General features: G+C 25.9%; 1 protein-coding gene across 41 annotated transcripts in view; it reads left to right on the top strand.

Annotated features, from left to right (window-relative positions):
- LOC122850136 (CUGBP Elav-like family member 4) overlaps positions 1-24657 on the top strand; it is a 368827-nt gene that overhangs the window by 322094 nt on the left and 22076 nt on the right. For 24 of the 41 annotated variants that reach the window (XM_044149207.1, XM_044149184.1, XM_044149181.1 and 21 more), the window contains 2 exons: positions 1094-1142; positions 9821-9946. In XM_044149207.1, the coding sequence (XP_044005142.1) occupies positions 1094-1142; positions 9821-9946 (175 nt within the window). Of the gene's footprint in view, positions 1-1093; positions 1143-7147; positions 7221-7727; positions 7931-9820; positions 9947-24657 lie in introns of those variants that run through there. The other 17 variants (XM_044149195.1, XM_044149194.1, XM_044149203.1 and 14 more) reach the window with 6 other exon arrangements.

Here is a 24657-nt window from a genome sequence, read left to right as displayed (position 1 = left end):
TTTGATATTATTTTATTTTTAAATAAATTTATTCAATTGCATGTCATTGATCTACTTGCAAATGAGTATTTTATTTTAACCAATTGAATATTTCATTATTAAATTCAATTTATTTTTTTAATATTCAACAATTTTTTTTCATGACAACAAAGATTTCCCAGGTGATATGACGTTTTTATGTATTTTTTTTTTGTTTTTTCTTATTTTTTTTAATAAAATTGATGATGCTAATTTGTGGAAAAAATTTATTTATGCATTGTCGCATGATACATCGCATAAACAAAAAGACAAAGTAGATAAATATATATTTGAAGAAAAAAAAAAATAAATAGAGTATGGATGTGGTTTTTTGGTGCCTGATGGGAAATAAAATAAATAAGAGCTAGTTTTGTTTCACGTTGCATGGAATGCATACAAAATACATATAAGAAAAACCAAAATATAGTATCAAAAGAAGAAAAAAAAAGCTCAACAATGTCCCAAGTGTCATGAATCATGCATTTTGTGTATTACCTATATATTGTTATGTGGTCGATCCTCATATTCTCAACGGGAATCTAACCAGCTTCCACTTGCCTTGAGGCCATCAACATTTTCAAATAAAATAAACAACTGTATATATTTTTTTTTTTGATCCTTTATTTTTTCTGTATACAAATCTTGATGCCTCGGGTCCATTGAGTCCAGTCTTCATCACCTGGGAATTATATATCTGAATGTACATCCTCACTTTTCTTTTTGCTTTCCATTTTTCATATTATTTTTTTTTTTTTTTGTTTTCTCGTATATCAAAGTTAAGATGTGGTGTTATAAAGTTTTGTATCTTAAAAAAAAAATAGCCAAGCACTGAGACTGTCACTGACAGATATTTTCAATTTCTAAACTCTGCTTTACAAAGTGTCGTACAAGTTTATAAATTTTATAAGAAATATCCTCTTTTTTTTTTGACCAAGTCTGGACAGCTGAATGTCATTGACACCTTATCTCCAAAAAAAAAAAATATTAAACTATTTTTTTTTTTGTTATTTTGTATATGTATGTATATATTATTTTTTTTTATACTCATTTTTTGTTGTTTTTTTTTACATTTCAGATGAACCGTCCTATCCAAGTGAAACCGGCGGACAGTGAAAGCCGCGGAGGTAATAAAATCATAAAAGAATTTTTTAAATTATAATAAATAATAAATTTTTATATTATTTTTTTATTTATGCAAATTATTATTGACAGGAAAATTACAAGCAAATTTAATTAAATTATCGAAATGAGCGTTAAATTTTTGAGGAAAAAATATATCAATCTAAAATGAGAATAAAATATTTTGATAATTTGATCACCCTCCGGTTGACTTGTCTTAAAAAAAAATATATTATTTATTTTTATTATTATTCTTCAAGCCTGTATCGGTATTTTATATTTCTGAATTTTCATTCTCATACTTTGACGTCATCAGTTGATACTACTACCCTAAATATATCCCTCATTGCTTTTTGTGCAAGACCAACAAATTCCACCAACTTCCCTCATGAAATAACAATAAAAAAAAAATTGTCATCCAACTGGCTGATTGAATCGCTCACCGAGAGGGTAAAAAATTTCGTGATTTTAAAATTTTTCCTGTAAATCGTGTGATAGTGTAAGTCAATCAAAATAAAAAAGTAAATTGAAAATACATATTGCAAAAAAAATTTAATTTTGAAAATTTAAAAAATCGATAATTACAATTTGCTAATGGCTAACTTTTGCATATTAATTTAAATAAAAATATCAATTAATTTAAAAATTACTAATGATAATTTAAACTTCATAATTAATTGTTAAAATAAAAATTTATAGAAAATAAAATATGCTCTTAATATATTCTTTAAAAAATTTTTTATCTATAATTTTTTATTTTACTTCTTATGAATATCTACCCCTGAGGTAGATCCCTGGAGACTGTTCTTCGTGCCATCGATCCCCTGAGAAATAAACCGGAGCGGCTTGATGTTTTTTTTTTTTTTTTTCTTATATTTTTTTCTATACGATTTTGATCTAGACAAGTATAAAAGTCCAACAATAAATCCATAGAAATACCTATTTGTTCATGATGAATAAAAAATAAATAATAATAATTATAAAAATAAAAAATGATAGCAATCATTTGAAAGAGCTTTCAAGATGTGCTATCTTGATAAGTTGTTAATTGAGGATAAATTATGTGGTAATTTGCACGACATGAAAAAGTCGACCTACTTACTTGACATATACTAAAATGATAAGCAAAAAAGTGTCACTATTAAAGTTTTTTTTAAAAAATATATCCAAGATAAACACTGTGAATAATAAATTCATATAAAAATTATAATCTTGGATTAATAAAACCTAAAAATAATAATTATCTTTTTAAAAATTTGACAAAAAACTTAATTATTTTTTAATTTGAAAAAATAAAAACTGAGTTGTTATTTGAAATACGTTTGAAGAAAATTTATTTTTCTTTTGATTAATAATTTTTTTTATCCAAAAAAGATGATAATTTTTATAGAAATAATATTTTTCCATTAAGGATTTAAAATATACCTAAGAGATGAATAATAAAAAACAAACTCTGAGCATGTTAAACAAGCCGTGAAAGTTTAATTTATATAAATAATGTTGAGGTCAAAACCATATGTTGGTTATGTGAATTGAAGGTATAAAATTTGATGTTAGATAAGGATGAAGGACTCAAAATTCATATGGTAATTTCGAAAGGATATGCAATTGTAAAATATTCCTCTTCAAACTTGTCATTCAATTTCTGTCTCTGTCAAAGTATATCAGCATTCAGTTTGAGAATACGGGCGTAGTTATCACTGAGATCTCTCTAACAGCTTTGAATATCAGTCACACTGTCATACATACATTCACAATGGACATCCACAACTTGACACATCAACTCACAAAAGCCTATGCTTAGTAATTACATCATTGAACTCGACTTCAAAAAATTTCCTCAAATAGAAAATAAATTTTTATCATCAATTAAAACACTCATTATAATTTTCTTATTTTTTTTCCAAATAATAATCATCTTCTTTCAACAATTAAATACAACAAAATAATTTAATAATAACAAAAAAAGTTAAATAATATTTTTTTATAATTAAATATTATTATTTTAAATAGTATTTAATTTTTTTATTTTTTAACAATTTAAATTGTTGAGTATAATTCAAATATATTAAATTAAAATACGAAAGGAAATAACACGTAAATGGTTGGAAAATTAATTTGTTGAATTAATAGTATCTTCTTCATGTCTCATCAGACATTCAAGCATTTCATTGTTCAACAAATGTTTCATGAATTTTCCTCTACATTTATACAACCCTTTCAAACACACACACATTTAAAAAAAGACAAAATATGCTGGATATATTTTTACAGTCTTAATTACGTCATTTATAGATATTTCTCATTCACCTTTGCGACATTGATGGCACTTTAGTGCTACTTTAACAACTCAGAGTAATGTTCTATTAGCAGATACAAAGACAAGCTTCAACTCTCATTGAAATACATCAAATAGCCTATTTTTTTATACACAAAAATACCCTCCTCTTTATAAAACATCTATCGCTTATTTAAAATATATATATTATTTTTTTTTTTTCCAACTTTTTTGTTTGTGAAATTTAACGTCATTATTATGATTCTTTTTTGTTTTCATCAAATTATTTTTTGTTGTCTTAAAAAATAAGTGAGAATTATATTACCCAAGTTCTTAGTGAACGTTTTATTTTTATAATAAAAAAAAGAAATTTTCTTTTTCACAATTCTTTTCAACTGAGAATTCATATAAACCACTTTTTCATGAGTTCGTCGCAGAACGAAAAACACAAAGGACAATGGTAAATCCTGACGAAGAGTCCAACTGACATTGTGAATCCGCTCTGGCTATTATCATTGGTTTGCATCCAACTTTTACTTTTGTGTAAGAATACTTAAGACACTTGAAAAACTGTTAACTGGAGAAAAATGAAAAAAATAATAATAATAAAATTTAAAATCAATCTACCAAGTAATAGAAGTATTATTTTATAATAATTATAAAAATTCCATTGTTTATTTAAATAAATATAGCTTAATTTTTTAATAATTAAGTGACAAAAAAATCATGTGAAAATATAGGATAGATAGAAGTATTAAAAAAAATAAAAAAATAAAAAACGATTGAGTAAGATTGCAAGTGAGAACTTGAGTTTAGAAACTCAACTTGAGTTCAAGTTGGTTTGACTGGATAAGAGTGAGGTAAATTGTAGAGAGAAGGCCTGTACGAAAATGCTAGTTGAGCAAGTAGATAAGTTTTCGATCCCTCAATGTAAGCGACCCCAAGACCCCTTTGCTCTTTGGCCATATCAACCCTTCGAAGCACACAAGTACTATCATACACCCTTCCAATTCACCTTTTTCATGTTCTTATATTTTTTTTTTTATTTTTTGTTTTACTACTTATTCTTCTTCTTATTTTACTACTACTACTTTTACATATATTAAGACAAGATAAACGTGTGGATACATCTGCCTGATATCGAGATATCCAGTCTCGTTTGCCATCAACTTGAATTATCAACCCCCAAAAACTTAGCATCATCACAATCATCCATGAACTTCACCCTAAAAAAAAAATAAGGAAAAAAATTATTGCCAAATTCTCGATAGGGTAAAAATATAATCGGAAAAATTTTGGGATCCTGTGTCGTATTAAAATAATTTTAAACCACGAAAGAAAATACTGCCGAAAATTATGATTCATATTTTCACTGATGACTTTTCTTCTTCAGGGTTGGGCTTTTTTTTTTGTTTCATCAAATTTTTTTTCTTTTGAGATTATACTGTCTTCACGTACAGCATAAGCCCCAAGTGGCCATGAAAAGTGCTGACATAAATATTAAACTCTTCACATTTACTAACAAAAAATAAAAAAAATAAAATAACTTCAGAGTCAGCTGATTTTCATTTCGCAATGGAATATACATGTATATATTTGGATTTTTTTTTTGTTTATTATCCAACCTCGTCTATTTCGCTTCCCGTTGTCTCAATTTAATTTTTTTTTTTCTTTTAAAGTCATAGTGAATGTTTCGACAGTCTCTAACGTGTTTAAATTATTATTAATTTATTTTTTCTTTTTTTAATCTATTTTATTCATTTAAGTTTTGGTGAAAAAAAAATTTATATACTCGAACAAAGATAATTTCCCGGGGGTTAATTTTTCTTTTCTCAGAGAGTTGCGTGAGTTAATCCCTCAGGGTTGTCGAGGTGCTAAACGCCACTGGGATGTATACTATATTTTTGTTTTTAAAAAAAACTTTTTTATTTTTTTTTTAATTATATTTTATGTCAAGCCTTGAATGTTGTAAACTTTCAAACGTCACCATCAAATGACTAATTAATTTTGCAATATATTTCTTCAAGTAAACAAAAAATAATATTTCGGATTTTTAATTTTATTTTTAAATAAGTATCTTTGCCAAATAATTTTTTCAAGAAAAAAAATATATTCTGTCGTGCAACTAGATGATTTTTTTATTAACTCGAATTATGAATGATTAGAAAAAATTAATTTCGAAAATTTCGATAAACAATTGGTCATTGCAGTTGACTTTTTTTAAAATTTATTTTTAATTTACTTTTTTGAATAATTGGAAATTAATTTATTTAAAAATAAATTGATTATTAATTGACTTGATTATGTAATTTAAAATTTAATTTCGTTGATATTTTAACAAAAGGAATTTTGAAAATTGCAAAAAAAAAAAAATGTTTTAATGGAAATGATTATTTTTTTATTCCTTTATTTTCCGGAAGAAATGAAATAAGATATGTATGATGCTTATGACGGTATATGAAAGCCGAGATGTATATTTCAAGTCTAGTATATACATAATGAAAGAATATAAGAGAAAAAAAAAAGAAAATGAGAGATAAGAAAGTTGAGTAAATGTAATGTGAGGATGTGTAAGACGTTGGAAATATAAATGTAAGAGAGTGAGGTGTAAAAAAGACGCGACAAAGTCAGCCAAGAATCTAATTTCCCGAGACAAATCTTTAAATGTGCCCAAGAGCCTCAAGCTGAGAGTATAGAGTGTTACACTACCTTGTGAAACGAAAAACGAATCTCACCTTTTCTTATTGCTTTCTTTCTTATATATATATTTTTATTTTTTTTTTATTTTTGCCTTTACTTTAGCTTGGTTTGCCCATCTACTTCGCGCTCTTTTTCCCTTTGCACACTACCTTTTGGGATAAGTTATTACGCGTGATAGTAAAGTGCCGTAAGGGAGGCTTTTTACTAAAGCTTTTTTTTTTTTTTTTTCATGAATTCACTGTACCCAAACTTCCTCTTTTTTTTTTTCTCATGCCACTCATGCTTTTTCAAGACGAAAAAAATGAGAAAGGTGAAATTATATATACGAATCTTAGATCAAAAAAAAAAAAAGAAAACCGAATGAGATTTTCCACTTCTTCCTTAGTTTATTTTTTTATTTACTTATTTTTTTTTGTCGTGTTACTTTTGGCTCTTCTGTGTGTTTCGATATTGCGTACTTTTCACTATGTATTTTTTTTCTAAATGACAAGAAAGGAAACAGCAGCGGTACTCTTTGGGCTTTCATGAGATTTTATTTATTTTTTTTTTTTTTTAGTAAAAAAAATATATAAAAAAATAACTTGAGAGACTCATCCTGTGACCTGTATATCTAACCTTCTCTTTATCTGTGACTCTTCCTGCTGTTGCTGCTTTCATTTTGATCTCGTTTTTTTTTTTTTTTTTATTATTATTTTAAGTGTATACTTCTGAGAGCAAATTAACCGGAGGATGCCGCAGGAAAATAAGAGGACAAAGACACTTTCCGTCGTGCGATCATCCCCGTCTTCATATATTTTTTTTTTTAATATAATGTTTTCTCTTTTATATATAAAAATATAATATTCTGGCAAAAATAAAGATAATACTGTATTTTAGGAAACGAAAAGAAAAGTCGATGGAATTTAATTATATAATGAAACAAAAAAAAACAACGATAACGAGCAATTTTTTTTTTTATATATATATTTAAAAAATATATATGTGTGTGGCTAAAAAAAAAGGCCCATGTTTGTTTTTGTTTTAAAATTTCAGAGTGCATGAGGAACAAGGGGGAGTGCCATTGCCATCTTCTGGAAGTGGGAGACGCCGGTAGCAACTGCTAAAGGTAACTTCGACTTCCAGAAGATAGCTAGCTTCCAGAAATTATTATTTATTTACAAATAATTTATAATTAAATATATTTTTTATTTAACAATAAACGGGAGTCGTGGCAATATATCAACGAGATTATTTTCCTTTGATCATTCATCATCATCATCATCTCATCAACGCACAAAACTTTGATATAAAATTATTTTTAATTCAAATTTTTTATTTATTTATTATCTTCGAGGGGCTATTCATTTTGCTAATAATTCAAAAAATTATCACAGCAATTTAAGTCACGAAATTAAAAAAATTGACAAAATTTACAGTTAATATTTTCAGTCACGTTATCAACAAAGCTTCTGATAAATAGCCCCTCGATAATTTCAAATATATCATTTAAAAAAAAGACACATTTTAATAATATAAAAAGTAAAAAAAAAAAATATATATATCACGTGAGCTTTATATTATCTTGATTCAATATGTTTTTTTTTTTTTTTTTTTTTCTTTGTCTTTTTTTCAGTCTCACATGTACCAAATACATACACACGAGTATCTCAATTGCTCAGCAAATCCCCTGGCAAAATCCCACAGTAACCCCCCATCTTGATCAACCGGATCTTGAAGCCCGACTTCGCGACGTAGACACACAACGATTTGTATCAACCTAGTGACGCCAGTGTGCGTTTCTGTATCTACTACTGTTCGGGGTGATAATCAAATATGGTTCGTTTTGTATAAGCCCTTTTGTCGTACGTTATTTGTCGTCCCTTCGCATATTTTTTTTATTTTTTTTTTTTAATCGTCGTTTTTGTTATCTTTGTTTATTATTATTTTTGTCTACTAATTTTCATTTTTTTTTTTCCTTTGTTTTTTTTTTGTTTCCCTCACTCGATATGTCGTTGGTATATATATATATTTATTTAATTGCAAGTTAAGCGTGTTCGTGAGTAACTGGCGATTTTTCATATTACCCTTATTATCCCGCGAATTCCTGCAGTAAAAAAAAAAAAAAGAAAAAAAAAAAAATTCTACAGGATAAACAATCTCATACACTGCCATTGCCATTGTACCTAAAAAAAAAAAAATAATAACCCTGTCATTTTACTAAAAAAAAAAAATTAAAAAAATCATTCTTCCCTTCATCCCACCACTACCACCACCACCCACCCTTGCTCATTTTTTTATATACAGCTGTGACCATATAGTGGCTCGCTCGTTGGATGTTATATTGTCTCGTTCGTTGTCGATGTCTTTAATTGATATAATTATATATTAAAATATATATATTTATATCAAATTGTCAAATATTATTATGTAATTATTACTACAAATTATTTTTATTCAAAATTTATCTTGAAAAAAACTGAATTTAATTTTAATCAGAAATAAATTAATATTATTTTATTTATTTTGTGTTAAATAAGACAATAATAATATTAAATTATAAAAAAAAAAATTATTTATAATATTATTTTGTCATTATTTACACCGTTGCGTAATAATCAATTAGAATGAGTCATTGACTAAAAAAATTTAAAAAACAAAATACAATTAAAATTTTTGTAATAAAAAAATCATTGACTCATTCTTGATAAATTTAATTATTATTTACATATATATTAAATTAATTTATTAACATTTATTTTCAAAAATATATATATTTAGTAACCCTGATTACACGTAATCTAAATTATTTTAGTATTAAGCTTAATTGTGTCGGTGTAGGTTTGCAGGACTTGAGAGCAATTGGTTGTGTTTTATTTTAATTTTAAAAAATTAATTTTGCCTTTAATTAAAAGAGCCTATAATTATTATTTATTATAATTTAATTTACAATTATTATTACCTATTAATAAGCCAAAAAAAAATTTTATAATAATAATAAAATTAATGTAAATGTTAAAATAAAAATCAAGGAGAAACGTCGTGAACCGTGATGTCATTTAGATGTGTGTTTGCATATTATAAAATAATGTCACATGGCCGTTATGTATATTATTATTATTTTTATATTAAATAGTATATACATTTGTGTATTGTATATAATTTCTATATGATAATATCACCGTGGGAGTATCATACGTGTCACGCACGTTCTCCAATGATGCATATACAAAATATATTATTACTGGTAGAACGAGTGTCACACGTGACTCCCCAGGTTGTCTCATCATTTTTTTTTAATTCATTTTTTATTTTACATTTACAATATATTATTAATTTATTTTTGTTTTCATATCCTTTGTTTTTTTAATAATGACAGTAGCTGCTGATTGTAACCGTGTTAACTGCAAGAAATTATATATTTATATTTCATCCCTATAATTATGTTTTTTTTTTTTCAAATATAATTTGGAGAAAATAAAATAAAACTACAAAACCAATAACTCGCATTTCCTCATAATTAGTTTTTATTTGTTTTAAATATTATTTTTTTTTTTTTAATTTATCATCCTGTTTTTTAATATTTAAATATTGTCATTAACGTTATTTATTTATATTTTTTAAAAATTTATAAAAAAATCTTACTAATGAAATTTGTATTTTTTTTTCTCTGTTTGTTTTGAAAATTTTATTTCACATCAACTGATACAATATTGGACATGAATGCAGACAGAAAGCTGTTCGTAGGAATGCTTAGTAAACAACAAACTGAAGACGATGTTCGACAGTTGTTCACAGCATTTGGTACAATAGAAGAGTGCACAATATTACGTGGACCAGACGGAACAAGCAAAGGTGAGTTTTTTAAATATAAAATATTTACATGAGAGTATTAAAACTATCATGCTGTCATAGATAAAATTACCCTCATTTAATTTTTCATTTTTGTTTTCTGTATTTTTATTTGATGATGGTTAACCCTTCATTGAAATGAAATGTATTTATAAGCATGGCCCTGTTAATTGCCGTTTCAGCCAGTATTATAAAATACACCCTCACACAAGATGAATTCACATGAACACCATCGTCTTTTAATTTCAAAATTCAACTTTACATTTATTCCCTTTACTTCTCTCAACTCATTTTCGTATACTGTTGATGACACACACACACACACTTGGTGTTTGCATTCACCTCAATATCATTTCTTCTTACTTCTCTTCACAATTTACAACATAAACATTATACACACACACATATTTCTCACAAAACTATATGTCTTTTGAAAGCAACGATAAATTTTCAACTCATCCTTTCTATTATAATAAATATATACATGTATACTCTACACAAAATTCTCATGACTTGCTTATAATTTTCTACGAACCCAAAATACTACTATATTAACCCGGAAATTGCATTGAATATCCGGGTAAGACTTGTTGGTTAATATCTATTCAAAATTTTAACACATGTCACAATTGTTATACTTAAAACACACAACTTTATATTCAGTATGTTTCAAAATATATTTAAATTATAATACATTATCAATTTTAAATATAAATTTCATTTTTAAAAATTAAATTATCTGTGCCTATTTTAATTATAAAAAAAATTCAAATTAATATTTCAAATCATTTTAAATATAATGATTAAATTAATTAATTTTTAATTCAAATAAAAATAATAATTAATAAATATTTAGATTAATTATTTTACATGATATTTTTATTTCAATTTTAAATTATAATATTAATTAATTGCATTTCCAAAAATATTTAATAGCTGATGTAAAGCAAATAAATTTACAAAAGGTCAATTTTCAAAGTTACGTTATATTTAACATGTCGGTTAATCAAGCCATGATGATATTGTTACGTTGTGGTATTATATTATTCACAAAGTTATCCAGCTTTTTAATATATAAATATTATTATTATTATATTGTATAATAGCAATTAAATCTTGTACTTATACATCCTGGAAAATTTAAGCATTTTGTAAATGAGAATATACACAAAACATTGAACACACTAAAAGTTTTTGATAGACTTATGTATATACTTATTATATTGTATTATATATAATGGTATTTCATCATCATCCCAGCAGGATGTCCGCTTTGATGCTTTCGTAACCGGGCATGACAGCTATACCCCCAGATAGTTTAATAACTACCTAATCCACACGGTAATACAAGGATCATATCTGTCAAGTATTATACCATCAGCCAGCATACATTTTTTTAATTTATTTTTTACTTGGACATGGTCTTTACAGTGTTCTACTTTTTGATCTTCATATATATTGACTGGATCTTGCCTTTTGTTCCATGGGATTCACTCCATGGGATTTTATTTTCATCAACATAATCATTTTTATAAATTTAATTTTATTTCACCCAAATTTTATTTTGATAATCTAGAGAGAAAAAATGTACACGTGACTCAGATGAACCATGATGATTTAGAGCATGAAAAAAAAAAAAAGAATAGGGAATGATAAAATAAGGGTGTATGATTTTGAAAACCCTTATAATATACATCAAGGGGGCATAATTTCAAATACTTGTGGGAGAACAATTCAAGGCATTAAGTTGTAATAACATTCACCTATGGGCACACATAACAACACATTACAACCCCCCAATACCCATTCATAATTTGAATTATTTTCTTAACATGAAATAATTTTTATAAAGCACCATAAGCCAGCTAAATAAAAAATGATATTATTATCTACACATCATGATTCTATCATGTGTATTTTTCCCATCAATGTTTATCATGCTTTTCTTTTTATATTCATTTGACCCAAAGTTTTGTGTACATCAGCCAAGATGAGGCCTAAGATAAAAGATAATAATTTCCAAGAAATTTCACTTCCGTATGAAGATTATAAAGAGAGAAAAAAAAAAAAAAAATAAAACCCTTCGAAACAATATATATATTTTCAACGCGATTTATCTTTTTTTAAGCCATGGGGCAAAGTTAATGAGATTTTTATGCAACATGGGTCCTATTATTTTGATGTACTGGTAAATTTAGTTTATATATTTTTTTTTTTGGTATTTATTTTTGAAGAAAAAAGATAATGTAATTCCCTGTGGACTATTATTTCTTGATGCATTAATGATGATGATTATCATGAGTCGCGTGCCACTGCTCATTATTGCAATATATTATCTCGTAAATATATATGATAAATCAATAAATTAAAGTTGCATATATGGGTGTAACATAAGTGCCATTATAATCAGTGTTTAAGGCCAAAATTGTGCATGCATCACACACACAAACGCTACGTCAGCTGTCAACACATTTTATGAGGTGAACAGAATTATAGATCTGTGGATGAATTTACGTTATCGATAATTAATCAAAACCCTCTGTCATAAACAGACCTAGAATGCATCGTTACAAACATATATACTATTAAATATAAGATTGAAAAAAATATACTATTAATCATCAACGATGATAAATATTATTTTGCTTTTTTTTGTTATTATTTTGTGGCTTATATTCTCGTTAATAATATTCTTATTTATTCATAAATTTGAGGGAAAAAATATTATAGAAAATAAGCTGTTATTTTTAGTTTCATATAAGTATAAAATATATAAATTTTTTAATTTTAAAAATTTGTATTGTTATTATAAATGAAATTATGAATTTTAATTTTAATTAAATTTTAATTAAATTTAATTGAAAAAAAATAAGATAATAATTTTTTTATTTAATTTGTAAATTGGTATTTATTTTTATAATTAAAATATATTGTTTTTTTTTAAGTCAATGAAATATTTTTAAATTGATTTTTATACAGTTGTTTTTTTTTTTAAATGTAAATTTTCATCATTTATTATTTTACTAATGTTTATAAATGGTAGATAATTTATCGTTTGTAACTTTGATATTCACAATGGGTTAATCCTTTCATTTCAAACATCTTTCAGACCCCATCTGCACAAGGGGATTTACCAACATTTTCAACGATTAATGAGTAAAACACTGGCTACTTTTTTTTTCTATTTTATATAATCATTATTTGGTGATTCAGTAAAACATGACTTGGCATTCTTGGCCCATCTGTCAGTAAAATCACAAGTTTTAAATTATTAAAAAAATATTTAAATAATTTATTTAAACAAATCTACAATATCGAAATCAATTCAATTTTCTAGTTTTATGTTGAATTTAAAATTCTTTTCTTATTCATTTTACCATTTTAAATAAAATTCCATCAATATAATAGTAAAATTCTCTTATGAATTTCACGAGTATTTTTTATATATATCAAAATCTCTAGCCAATAAACAATTCCATGCACTTAAATTTAAACTTCGATATAATTTCAATACAATTTCCATTCAGTTATACTTCATGAATTTAACATATTGCCCATCATCAATTTTTATTTACAATGCATAACTGCATCATTTCACATACATATATACAATTTTTCCTAGTAAATGTATATAAATTCACAACTATATTATATCCTGTTATCGAAAAACCAGCTCGTAAGCAACTTAACGTACCACTCTATAGTTGTCTATTTTTTTTTCTCTCAACTATCGTCAATGTAATTTCATTTGTCGACAAAAAATGAAAAATAAAAAATACAGATAAAAACACGCTTTCTGTATTTTAGTACTCAATGCTTTACTTTTTTTTTATTGAGTCGTTCCGGTATATGTGAGTTAACTGTCCATCATAATAATAAAAAAAACATAATGGTTGTAAAAAATAAAAAAATGATAACAATCATAGAGTATATGGTGATGAAATAGGTATAGATAAAAGTGGGTCATTGATGATTGGACACTTTCAACAGGCTCCCGGACATTGCAATCGATGAATCAATATTAATACTAGCAGTCATTACTGCATATTATTCTTGTGATGCTTTCAATGCTAAATTTTATATTTTTTTTTTTATTTATATTAATATTTTCACCCTCTTGTGTAGCGTATACTCATCACCAAAATAATCACTGATGAGAATAACTCTCAACCCACAGTTTGTACTGACGAACATCAGTGACATCGTTGAACCAGTTGATATCAAAATATCAAAATATTCATTATACATCACTCAGTAAAAAATATATATTCAAAATTTATATTTATTTTAACACATGTGTGAATATATGTTGAGGCAAAAGTAATCCAATCAAACGTTTTTTTTTTTTTTAAATTATTATCATATTTTTTTTATTATCGTGTTTTTATTTTAGCACTTGTGAATGATCAACTGGATGACAAATTTAATTGACATTAATTCATTAAAATTTTTTAACAATAACATGGTTTTGTTTTTATAATTTACGTGATTAATCGCTGCAATTTCTGCAGGTGTTTTTGTTGAACTTTAAATTATCTAGCGTTTTATCAAGAGAAATTGATAGTACGACTTGATTTTTTTTTCTTGATAAATAATCCTGGGATCATGATGAAATTTTTTTTGAAAATAGTTAAAACCTGCCTCTAGTTACCTGAAAAATTTTAGCGATATCCACCGATCCGTTTTCTCAGGAGAATTTTTATAAAAGCAGAATTTAATTGATAAATGAAAATTCATTTTTTTTCGTCTTTCTAAATTTATAAATAAATTTTTTATAATTTATAATAAATTTCTGGTAAATTGTTGTAATAATTTTTGAATCTTTATGGTGTTTATCTATTTAATAGACTTGTTAATCTAATAATTTGTCAAGACAGGAATATTGTTGGGATTTTGACAATGTAATAATCGTAACTTGAAATTTTACGAAGGACATTGTTGGTGCAATCGCCAATTTTACAACACACTCTTGTATATATATTATTTTTAAGTTTAATACGTACTTTGGCTACATGCAGACAATATTTTAAATATTTTATATAGACATTATAAATATTGTACGTGGCATCGTAACTCGAGTAACATTGTTGATGCTAGACTGTGAAAGTGTTATGTTGTTTCTCCCTCATCAAGCTAGATCTGGCTCCCAACAATTTTCATCGCATAATGGACCAAACATAACGTCAATCTCTCGTCATTTAACACTCAGTATAAATATACTTTCATCAACAATAAATTGCACAAAAAAAAAATCATTTAAAAATGCTTTTAAATTTATAAAAATTTTTATACTTGAATTAAATTTTATTTTCAACTTGCAAGTATTAAATTTAAAAAAAAAAAAAACTTTTTCATTATTATTTTTAATTTATTTACGTAATTGAAAAATGATATATTTAATAACATAAAATGAATATTTTTTTCTTGCAAAAAAATACTGTATTACATTTGTAATTATTGCATATATATTTTTTAATAAATTTTTTTAGTTATTATACTTTTTTTTTGACTGTATTCATAAAGCCACAAGAGGCTTTTTCCGGGAATTTATATATTTTTTTTTTTTGCGAGGGTTGTGTCTCTGAGTTTTATAATTATTTCGACACACCCGAGGGATCCAATCCCACACTACAGCTTTGTAGACTCATTGAAACTAGTCAAAACCACGCGACTACACCGAAGATGCAACGATACAAACACCAGCAATCCCCTCAATCCCTCTACAATATTTTTTCATAATTTTTATTTCTTATTACAACGGAAATAAGGGTGCATGTTAATGCACATAAAAAATCGTGCTTGCATCGGACTGTTGCACCCTTTTTAATTTTCTTTTTCCTTTTTCTCTAAAAATTATTTATCAAATTAAAAAAAAATTATTTTCAATAAATTTTTATTTTAAATAAATTTATCATGTATAATAAATAAATAAATAATAATCCTCTTCTACTTGATAAAAGCTGTGAATTTTTTTTCAACATTTGAATGAAAGAAAATAAATTTTTTATATTTACAAAATCGTTAAATATATCGAGTTTTAAATTCATCGCTCGGACACCCTTTACCACAAATTTATTCGGACTGTATAGGGATGATTTTGAGCTTTTGCCTATAGCCAAAAAGTATTTTTAAAAGCTCAACCCCAATGGAGCTTTTTCCAAAGAGACAGAAAGCAAAATAGTCCAGGGCGGATTATCCATTGCGTGCGTATGTGCACTCGGGATCATTCAGTAAAACACGCTTCAATACACGCCACAGAGAGCTTGCGACTTTGATGATTACACCCCTTTTCAAATTTATATATACATCAACCCTCATCATCATATACCATACCGTTTTTATGACGTAATCCAATCAGTCTCGTCCTATGATTTGTATCCACAGTAATTCCCAATTATTATCATCAAAAATTAAATGAAAAAATATATTATTTTTCTTTTTTTATATTTTATTATAAATAAATAATAATATTTACTAAATTACATGATCCAATAAATTCATCAACAATCATTAAAACAATAACCATTATTAGCATTAATTTATAATAATTAATTTTTCATTAATCCGATTATTATGAGCTTTTTTTTTTTCTTTTTAATATTCAAATATAGAGGTTGGAATAAATAAAAATTTGAATAATAAAAATCATGAAAATTACATTTTTTTTTTTCTTTTTTTTTTTTATATTTTTCCGTTTTCATTAACGAAGTCAGAGTCACCGGACCGTGGCACCATGATTGCAGTGTAATTGCGTTAGTCATGACGAGGCCTCTGTATAGTAAAAAAAAAAAAAAAAGTTATATATTAAAGTTTGAATATATATATACAGTGTCTACGTGGCTTGACAGTCAACCACCTCTCCTCCATTCCAACCAGGAAATTGTGTTTTTAATTATTGCCATTAAATCAGTTCAGACTAAACAATAATTAAGATTCCAGTGGCTAAAATACATGTATTTTCTTTTTAAATTTTCCATCAACTTGGTTTTTAAGAATATAAAAAATTGTAATATAATATATATAGGAAAAAAATAATACAAGGTAAAAGAAAAGTCAAACGATAATGCGATTAACTGGCATTAAATTAAAACGCTCCATTAGGAATTGCAGCTTTGTTGTAATGCCAAATTATTTTTATTTTTTTTTATTGTATTTTTTAGAACCAGCTGTCGAAGGATCACGATCTCAACTTGAAAATTTTTTAACTTCCCAAGTGTATCAGCTCTTTTTTGTGTTAGGGGATTATTTGGAAGAAAAAAAAAATTATAAAAATTTCCACAAGGTGAATTATAAATTAAGTTGAGGTAGGAGAAAAAAAAATTATTCAAGGGATATATTTTTCTGGCTTTTTGGTCGTTTATAATTTTACAGGGGACAACAGGACACAAATTTAGAATATTGTCTCACCCCTCATTCACAGAAGCATTGATTTTTTTTTTGTAGTATTTTTTGGGGGCTTGGTTTATTTCTTGCATGAGCGTGGAATATTGCTTTCTAGGCCCTACGTCTATCACCCTTGGCATCTCGATCACGAGGACATTGGCCCCTTCAACGATAACAAAAAGGCACATATATATATGTAACAGTCATTCAATTGGCCAAGGGTCACTGAACTTTTACTTCTAAAAAAAAAACAACAAATTTTGCGAAATAATTAAATTTTGTAAAATTAAATATTATGGATATTTTAATTTATTTATTAATATTTTTCTTTTACAATAATTTTAGCACATGTGAATATATTTTTAAATTAAATAAAAACGAGTTTTTGGACAGTCCAAATGTTTATCTTTGTTTAAAATACACACGTTAAAGCCGCTTGAATTTTAGATGAACTTTTAAGTATAAAAACGTTAACTCTTTAAATAAATAGTATGCAAAATTTCTATATTTATTTATCTCTTTAAAAAATATAAATGTAAATTTTAATAAAAACATATATTTCGTTGTTATTAAATTTATTTTCATTATGAAATATTTTGTTAATTTTTAGGGTTAATAATTTTTGAATAATTCTTTTTATTTTGTGTCACTCTGGTGTCTTGTTGTTTGACTATGATGTGTCCATAAATATATATTAATATTTGTATGTTGTAATGTGCCAATGAAACATGGTGGTTTGCCATAGATACCTTGCAATATATTTAAAATGTCAACACAGCAACAACGACGACGACGACTACCATCACTCTGTTAAATGACACAGCTTGAATAACGGTGTTAGGGTATGTTCGACTTTACCACCCATCAAGCTTTTGCCATTCACATGACACATGACATTACCACCTTTTCATCTCACTTTCCACATGAGCTTTGACCACATAAAAATTTCAATATCAATTTAAATCACACTATGATTTAAAAATTCCCAAAAAATAAATAAAAAATTTAAACAATTAATTTTTTATTTAATTTCATTACTTATTTATTAATAAATAAAATAAACAAAAAATTTATCAAATAGAAATTTAATTAATAATAATAATTAAACTATTATTATTTATTTTAACAGAAAAAAAAAAATATTGAAACAATAAAAAGCAGCAGCTGGCATCTTTAAACGTAAACATCATAGAAGTATCAGACTGTGATGGCTGTGTGTGTATTTGTAAAAAATTCTTTGATGGTTTTTTTTTTTTCTGTATGGGAGGGTAAATTCTCGACCCTCTTTTACGCCCACACATACACACGTGTATATTTTACTATAAAGCCAAACCCTAAATGGCGGTGTACCAAGTGTTCTAGCATTAACAAGCACCGCAGTTATAGAAAGCAACTCAAAAGTGTACATATATATATTATATATAAACACATACGTGTACACATATATCCACGCAATTCAAAACCAATGCAAAGAGGCCTTTTTTCCTCATTTTAGTATATATACTACAACACACATGCTACGTACAATGCTCTTTCGCAAACACTTTGCATTTTGTAAAGCGTGCTCGCGTCAACAACACGCGGTTTTCACACCCTCTTAACTATCTGCTAACCTTCAAAAGGCTCATTCATTTTAATACACAAACACACGCACACATTATCAATATTGTTATTCTTTTTTTTTTTTAATTAACGCTCTAACAATTATACAACAATTGTTCATTCGAAAAGTAAATAAATAAAATTAATTATCAATCAAAAAACTTGACAAATTAATAAAAGCATTTATATATTTTTTTTTCTTTAGGGTTTATTTTTTTTAAATATAAGACAGAGCTTTTTTTTTTTTTAAATGATAAAATACTTTTTTTATATTTTTTTGTGTAAAATATATTTCTTGAGTTTTTAAAGAGTTTAATTGAATTGAAAATAAGGAAGAAAAAAGAGAGGTGTGAATGAATGCATTAAGGGTGAAGTTAAAAAAAGCGGTCAGCTGGAAAAACAAGCTTTAATATGTGTTTGTATATATATATAGTGTACATATATACTTAGTCACTTGTAGATATACTTTTAGTTTGAACTGAGATGCTTGGCAAGTTGCTAGGTGACTCGACTGAGTTATTTAATTAACCGAGAAATTTTCTCGCTTCTTTTCTTTTGTCCTTATATTCTTGCATTTTTTTTTATATATATATTTTTTTTTCTTTTACCTTTTTTATTATCATCATCATTATATTATTATTATTTTATTTTTTTTTTCTCTTAACAAGCTGGTAACTTGACCCTTGTAAAATCAAGTTGACCTACAGCTTGACTAAATTTTATTTTTTGGAGCTTTTTTTTTTATGCTTTCGATTATTATTTTATTTATTTTTTATAACAATATTGTTATCGCTCTTTTTTTGTTGAAAGAATTTGATGGTTTTTTTTTCTGGAAAGACTAAAGAAATCTCTGGGGATCGCTGAGACTGGAACATGAAGCTTAACTTGGTGACAGAATGATTGGCTGGTATTATCGGAATTACTTGGCCAACATTTTACGTTGGCATAACGAACTTTACGACATATATATAAAGAAAATTGTGCGTTATTCTTATACTTTTTTTTCCACCCCCTTAGACTGGCAATTCCCATGGGCTACATATTCTCAATCATCCACCAATTTTCCTTTCTCTTATACTTTCAATGTCTGGCTTTTAGATCTAAGTCCTTTGGATCCCTGTCGACCCAACAGGATCTACCAACAATTTCAAAAACACTCAGCTCTGTTAAATAATTAAAAAAAACCTTACTTCTTTTATCTTTTTTTTTCATCATGGATTATTATTTTTTTAAATAATAATAGCAATAATAATAAATCTATTTGATTATGAAAAATATAATATATTTTCAATAGACAATTTGATGGAATGATGCTCTATATTTATATATAAAATAGTAATCAATATTGAATGTGATGAAAGTAAACGAGTTGCGCACGCATTATTTCGCTCTTTCCCTTTTTTAAATGTTACCGCCCCATCATTCTGGTGTGTAATTTAATGCCGAAGTAAATACGAATTGGTAGAGTAGTTTTGCGCTGTAATCTTGATGAATTTGCCCAACGGCACACACACTCAACAACTAGTCAAATTTTATTTTGACAATTATACAGACAAAAAGTAAAAAAAAAACCTCTTTTTTTAAATAAAAATAAACAAACAATTCAATAATTGTATTATATATTTTTTACAACTGCTATATTTATTAATTATATAATTTTTAGAAAAAAATTTATTATTATATTTATAGTGTATACAAAATAGTAAATAATTTTTTTTTATTAAATTTACATTTACCGTTAAATAGTTTTGAGTATAGTACAACCAATTTTGTCACGTATAAATTTATTCTTGTCGGTAATTTCTCGAATATACTGGCATATAACAGTTTTCTCAGGCATCGTCACGTCTCTGGTAAATTCAACGTCATTCGTTTGGGTTTTCAAAGCACATATATATATTCATAAAGATGTTTCCTCTTTTATTATATATATCTATCCTTCCAAAACATCCTTCATCTCATTCACTGTGTGTATATATATAAATTTTCTATCCTTATTTTATCTAGATACAAGGATTCTATATGCACCATCACATCATTTCATCCATCGAGCCTCGTATTCGGTCGTGTCTGCATTATAATGGCATTACGTGTCCTAGTATTACATCCTTCTACAAGCTCATTCTCTCACTCTCTATCTACATTCTGTTTTACAACTTTTCTCTCTCTCTTTTTTTTCTCTCGGAATATTTCTCTCTTTATACCCTTAAAATTTTACCTAGACTCAACTCTCTTCGCGTTACCACTCTCTCCTTCTCTCTTTTTGCTTTATTTATATATGTATATATATTTTCAACACTTTGTATACACTCTTATTTGTTTCGTTCACAAAAAACCGGGTGTTCCTGATGGTAAATTCACCGTGTCGAGAGTTTCATACACTTGGAAAAGCTTTCATATCAAAATTATGGAAACTTGAATTTTATATATATTTATTCATCTTTATTTTTTCATTTATATTTATTTTTTTTTAAATTGAATTTATATTGATGGAAAAAGTTTTAGATTGACTGACTATTCAGATTTTATACTACTTGAATTTTAAATGATTTACAATTAATTTTATTTTTATTTTTATTTGAATATTTAATTATTGTAAATTGGTTATTATTTTTTTGATGAGATTTTCATTTGTTATACATTTCGAGCTTTTTAAATTTTTTAGGCTTTATTTTTTGTACAATAGAAGGGCTTTGTTATTGTTGTCGTTGTTATTATTCATTTATCCATTTCTTTTTTATAGAATTCTGGTTATATATTTATTTATTTATTTTTTCCTTTATATTATTTTATTTTGTGTCGTTGGATTTACATTATTTGAAGCTAGTAAAGCTCTCATTTCAAATTCTTGGCCACGACATTCACCTTTATCTATTTTTATTCATATACATAATATTTTATTATTCAACAATATAATACCAAGAGATAAAGATCATAAAAATATATATAAAAAAAATATAATACAACTATAACATCATCGCATTAAAGGTAAAAAAGCTCAAGTGCTATTTTCAAATTTTTTATTTTTTTCTTCAAGTTATTTTTGATAATTTATTTATCCTTTTTCTTCAAGTATTTTAAATATCTAAAATTCATTTAATAATAAAGCAGTCTTATCCTCAAAATAAATAACAATACCATATAATTTTTTTACAAATTAAAATAATTCTTGTAAATTTTTTTATGACTCGCATAATTTTTCAACTAACAAAATTTTAATTTTCATTTTCAAAAATATACTTTTCATTTTATTTATTTAATTTACTATATCCAAATTAAAATAAATATTAAACAAACATAATATCTGCATAGAGAGTATTTTATTATTTTTATTAAATCGATGAGTCATATATATATTTTACTGGAGGCTGTATGCATTCTATCGACGTACATATGAGGGATGCAACACATGTGTTGTATAACTATATATTAAATATACTTGTGTGTCTGTCTGTGTAACATGTATGCAACAAATTTTGTCATGCACATTCATATATAAAACGAGGGTTCTCTTTTATCATGACCGCTTTGATACTTAATAAATATATGCGTGTGTGTGTGTGCCTCGTGTGCCAATTAGGAAAGTCCAATTCGTTCTTCTTTTTCTGTACTGGATTTACTAGTCTAATTAATGAAATTGATCCAGGGAACAAGTATTCTGTCATTAGTATAAATTCGCTTTTCAAATCTCATTCGCTTTCATGATCCCTCTGTGCAACAAAATATCCCTTCATCCCTTGGTCATCTAATTTTTTTATCTTTTTTAATAAACCCCTATTTAAAAAAAAAAAATTATATTTTATATATTCTTTCATTTCATATTTTTTTTTTTGCAACAAATAGTAAAACCTTTTTTTTTTTTTTTTAATTTTTAACTCTTTTGAAATTCTTTTTAAATTATTTTTTTATTTTTTTTTGTAAATTTCCTATTAATAGAAAAAAAATAAATATCAAAAATTCAATTTGCGAGGATGACTTTACACTCTTCATTCCACTTATCTCACCCTTACATGTCTTTTTTTTTTTTTTTATATTATTTTTTGAAGGGAAGAGAAGAAGAGTTTTGGAAAACGTTAATAAAAGTCTCACAATCGCCCTCTTTTCAACTCAGTCAATCTTGTATGTGTATTGATGCGTGTGTATATGTGCCAAGGGGGTGAATGGAAAAAAAAAATAATAATATAATATGGGTGTGGACCGGCTATATTGGACACACGATAAAGTTCCGCAAATGCGTGGAAGCACGTCTACTGCGTGAGTTCATACTCAACTTTGTGTATTTGACAATGACGTCATGAAAATAAATTGAACCAACACCTCGCCCTCGTCGTCTATATATTTTAATATTATATTATTATTTTTATATTGTCAATCGATGAAAAAAATTTACCTCTTGACAACCTCTTTAAACAAAAAATAAAACGATAAATATTATAATGATTTAAAATAATGATAAAAAAAAAAACTAAATAAATAAATTTATCAATTCTTTTATTTTTGAAAAAATTATTTAAATATTAATATTTAATTTTTTTTTATTCATTACATAATAAATCTTCTTTTTTTTTTCTTGCAATTTTTTTCAAGATTTATTTTTTCAAGTGATTTGGTTATTTTAAATTTTCCATTGATTTTGAAGGATTTTTTTTTTATAAATTGATTTTAAATTGTTGTTGAGATGTTCCAGGTGAAATTTTTTGATGATTTAATTGTTAAATTTTAGCAGAATATATTGATAATAATTATAAAAATTAATTGTTTATTTTACAAGTAAAATTTTGTGTCTGACATTGCTTGAGTTGTACTACTGAAATAAATAATATTTTTAAATTAAGTATATTTTTTTTTTTTTTTGCCTATTGATTTAAATGACTTTTACTTAAAGTTTATTGTAAATATGCTGAAGGATGTTATGTGTTGATTTGTTGAATTGCTGTCTGAAAATATATATGTATATAAAATGTAAAGGATTGAGTAAAGTAAAACCTCAAATGTATATCCACAAAGCTGGTTTTTCAAGCACTCGTTTCTGTAGTGGTCCATCGTGTTTGTTGTTTCGTCGTTGTTCAACAAGCAAACATAGTTTTCGACTTGATGGAACGACGAAGAAGATGAAGAAAAAATAGAAAGTAAAATAAAATAAAAAAATAAATAAAAATAAAATGAGTGAAGTGGACAGAGGTTCAATATAGACTCAAACTCAGCCAACCAACTTTTTGGACTATACACATTGGGGTACTTGTACTTTTATTTTCAAAAGCCAACCCCCAACATATACCAAAGTCACCCTCTCAAGTGCATTCGATCAAAATCTCGAGTGGTAAAACGATGGAAAAAAAAGAGGGTTGGAATTTTCTTTAAAAGTACTTTTAGTAAATGGAATTCAATTTATTTGTTATTAAATATTTTTTTTTTATTTTTCATTATAACTATATTACTAATGTTTTTTTATATTATTATTCTAATCTGTATCTATTAATTTTCAATATAAAATTATACATATAATAATACGATTGTTATCTTGTTTTAAAAAAATAAATAAACACGTAGACTATTATGATCGATCCGTATACGTGTTATGAAGAAAAATGTTTCTAGTAATCTATCGCATATATATTTTATTATATTAAAAAAAAAAAATAAATAGAAAAGGGGAGAAAATTATAACGAGGGTTGGAACTCATATATACATTTTTTTTTTTTTATTTTTTGTACACACATATTGAGAC

Source organism: Aphidius gifuensis, linkage group LG2, assembly GCF_014905175.1.
Source record: "Aphidius gifuensis isolate YNYX2018 linkage group LG2, ASM1490517v1, whole genome shotgun sequence".
NCBI classification, from domain to species: Eukaryota; Metazoa; Arthropoda; class Insecta; order Hymenoptera; family Braconidae; genus Aphidius; species Aphidius gifuensis.
Note: the sequence above shows the minus strand (reverse complement) of the source record. Positions and strands in the feature narration are given on the sequence as shown.